Here is a 3600-nt window from a genome sequence, read left to right as displayed (position 1 = left end):
TTTTTTTTTTTTTTTTTTTTTTTTTTTTTTTTTTGTCTCAACCCACAAATTTTACTTTTTTTTTTTCCTTCCCAATTCTCTCCCCGATCCCACTGAGGGGCTGGGGGGGAGGGAGTGAACAGCTGTGTGGTGTTTAGCTGCCTGCTGGGTTAAACCTCAACACAAGGTTACACATCAAGTGATCACAAAACACCTCTGTGATCTAAGCTTTTTAACAAGATACTCTTCTAGTTACTAGGCTTTCACTCAGGACCACTATGAGTTGACATAACAGTTGAAGATCACGTATTCTGGTTAAATACCAGTATTGTGTTTTCTGGATGTTATTCTTAATTCTGGAGTCAAATGTATCATGGCTGATGACTTAGAGTTATGCAGGCTGCCTCCAAGTTTTCCTTTCCTGTCTTTCTTGTCTGCTATTACACTATTTAATGCTAAATTTCACATTTTTGTCTTTCATCAAAGCTGCAGTGTATTAGGTGTCTAGTACTTCCTATCTCTGCAGATTTCTGAAGTGGTCTTTTCGATACGAATGTAAAATTCTCCATGGTTCTGTCTGGAGCCGGGCAGGGGTCCCAGATCATGCCTAACAAAATTGCAGGTTATCACCTGGATGACTTTAGTTTATCCACATAAGTTCCTGTTGCAGTTATAGATGCACCGGTCGTCAATTACATACACATTCCATGAAGTTCATGATTTCTAGTATGTTAACCAACTCTCCATAGAGACTACAAATGATGCATTAACACACCTGATGAGAAACACAGTAATGAGGCACTTTGCTGCAGTTTGCCTTTGAGTAGGCTCATTCTGTCACATCTGGCAGAAGAGATGTCCACTTTATACCTAAGAATATGCTGAGCACCATTCTTTTTCAGAACGCTATAAACAAAGAACAGCTGATTTTTCTTTTATGCAACTGAGTTTCTCAATTCAAATGTATTTCAAATCTGGTTTACTTTTCTTCAGGTAAAAATCACACTCATAGCCCACAAAAGACGGTCATATTAACAGTTGTTAGCCAAATGGTTGCTAGGCTTGTAACCTTCAATTGGTAGCATTTTTTACAGTTTGAAAGTATCATATTTCATTTGACGCATCAGCAACAATAATGTATGTTTTTAAGATGTATATTCAAGAAAATAAAGAACATTAATGCAGAAAGTTTTAAGTAACGTAAGTTCTGGTCTAATGTATATTTATAAAAATAACATCCATAAATAGCACTTTATGGCCAAAGAGCTATTAAACTTTCATTATATTACACATTAGGGTTAACCCTGAAATTGCCTTAGTAGTCTACGTTAAGCCTTTAGTTGAGTCCTTGGGGCCCATCTAACCTGACTGGGAAGTTGGGCTGAGCTTCCTGCTTTGAAGTTCAATTGGGCTTCTACCTGTTTTGTAACCTTCATGGCTAGAGATGCCCGTCTCCCGTAAGGCTGGGGCATACCAGCTGCACGGCCCCAGTCCAGAACGTCCTGTTTGGCCTACTGCCCTTCTGCAGTCCTTCTCCTGCCTGCTGCTCCCGTAACCAGATGCAGCGTGGAGGGGTTGGGGCAGGATTACTACAAAGGCTGCTCTTTTCACATAAGCAACATGAAGCAGGCAACCTGTGATAGAGGCTGTGATGGGCAATACGCTTGGAGAGCAGATATTCCGTAATATGCACGGAGTTACACATTCCCGTGTAATTCAGGAAGAGGGTGACAAAATAGTGGTTTCCTAGAAGATTCCTTTGATTGGCTTCAACATCTATCTAGGTTTTGTTATAAAGAGAGTTAGATTATTCTTCAAGCATGTGTGAAAAGTGTCTTAAATTGCAGAATGAGGAAAAGCAAAATTGCAGTGATCTGCAAGTATAATTCACTTAATGTTTCCCTGCTCCCAGGGTCTTTTCTATCTCTTCCCTTATCTGCAAGATGCAGTTGTTATTGGAAAGCACCAAAACCTTCAGACAGAGGAATTAAATATTGCAAGTGAGCAAAAATGATATATGGAAAATGTTATGTTGCTAGTACTCACTGGTATCCAGGTTTTATGCTTAGAACTAAGTCTTTTTCTTTCCGTTCTTTCAGTTTAAGGATTTACTAAAGCGTATCTCCAATAATTTACTTGTAATTATACTGTAAAATGAATGTGAATTATGTAACTCACTAAAGGCAGTTCTTCCATTAAAAAAATGACTTCCCTATCACATAGCTATAACTGTGCAGACAAAAGTCTAATTAAAAATGTACTGGTTTTCCTTTATTCAGCATTTAATTTATATGGCGGCATACTGCCTTATTCAGTCACCAATTTGTAACTTAATATTTGTCCTTTTATTTTGCAGATCGTTGAAAAGAATGTTGCTGTCCGCAGCGAACTAATATGTATTTAAGATCTTAGTATACAGCCAGTAACAACCTTTTCACACTTTTTTTTTCCTTATTCAGGAATTTTCCCCCTTCCTCTGTAGTTATATTAAGTAAAATATTTTTCATTGTCACTGACCTTTTTCTGTAACTTTATTCATTGGAGCAAGTGATTATTTTAAGTGTTTTCAAAAAGCAGCAAATCCGAGGGGTTGTCTTAAGAACATGCAAAGTACCTGTCTTAAGACCGTTTTATTTCTCATTTTATCCTGCTTATGTAGTAACTGAATTACTGAACTCTGCGGCTAACGAAGTTCAGTTCTTTCCTCATCATTCCCTAATTATAGCATGGTTTAAGTCTGCCAGAACTAACTTACTGAAATATTTGGCTTCTTTCCAAAGGTATCAAGTTTCATTAGAGAACAGGCACATGAACAGCTTCAAATGATAGTTATTTCTCTAAAGGAAGAGTTTTATTCCAAAGCAGACGCATTGATTGGAGTGTGTCCAGAGGTAACAATTACTTATTACCGAGTTTTACTAAAATAATACACGCTGGTTTTTGTTGAAGTACTGATTTACACCATGTTACTACAGTCAATCATGTACATAATTGTGTTGCTGGATTTGAACTACTTCGTGTTCAGAAATAAGTGCAGGTACCGGCTCGATGAAAAGATCATTTTGGTAACTCAAGCTCATTATTCAATCTCATAGTCATTTATGAAATGCTTATTTCAAATTACAGAAATGTTTTAAAATTGTATGATCCTTCCTCTTCTCAGCATGATGACTTTATGTTCAGTCGAGTACTGACTTTGGATCTTACCGAGTATCCAGACATGGATGACCAGGAAAGAACAGAGAAGCACAAGCGCAGTTCTGTTTCGGAATAAAGCATGGATGATTTCAGGGCCAGGTGACAACAGCAAGAACTGTGTTTACAGCTGACTGTAACAAATCTGAGTTTGAATGTGGCTGTTAGAGGTTGATAGCGAAATGTTTACCTTTCAGACAAAGCAGTTTTCTAAAATACTGAAGGAAGCAACTGCTGGTCATTGATACAGTTTTGTTAACAAGTAAGAGAGCGCCAGAGGTCGTTATTGAAGTGTGTACGTTCTGGTATGCAAAACTTTCTCTTCAAATGTTTTAGGTGTTTTTGCCTTAAGATGAAGGATTACGGGTTCACATAAGCACACTATTACGAAGAATAAGCCTTTCCTTTTCTTATGAAAAGTAATGT

General features: G+C 37.5%; 1 protein-coding gene across 1 annotated transcript in view; it reads left to right on the top strand.

Annotated features, from left to right (window-relative positions):
* The window catches only part of SMC1B (structural maintenance of chromosomes 1B), a 38629-nt gene extending 35293 nt beyond the window's left edge, over nt 1-3336 (top strand). The window contains exons 24-25 of the mRNA XM_009283646.1: nt 2760-2870; nt 3143-3336. Coding sequence (XP_009281921.1) covers nt 2760-2870; nt 3143-3253 — 222 coding nt within the window. The 3' untranslated portion in view covers nt 3254-3336. The remainder of the gene's footprint in view (nt 1-2759; nt 2871-3142) is intronic.
* Nucleotides 3337-3600: the final 264 nt, after the last annotated feature.

The sequence above is a fragment of the Aptenodytes forsteri genome, unplaced genomic scaffold, assembly GCF_000699145.1.
Source record: "Aptenodytes forsteri isolate BGI_AS27 unplaced genomic scaffold, ASM69914v1 Scaffold614, whole genome shotgun sequence".
In the NCBI taxonomy this organism is placed as follows: domain Eukaryota; kingdom Metazoa; phylum Chordata; class Aves; order Sphenisciformes; family Spheniscidae; genus Aptenodytes; species Aptenodytes forsteri.
Note: the sequence above shows the minus strand (reverse complement) of the source record. Positions and strands in the feature narration are given on the sequence as shown.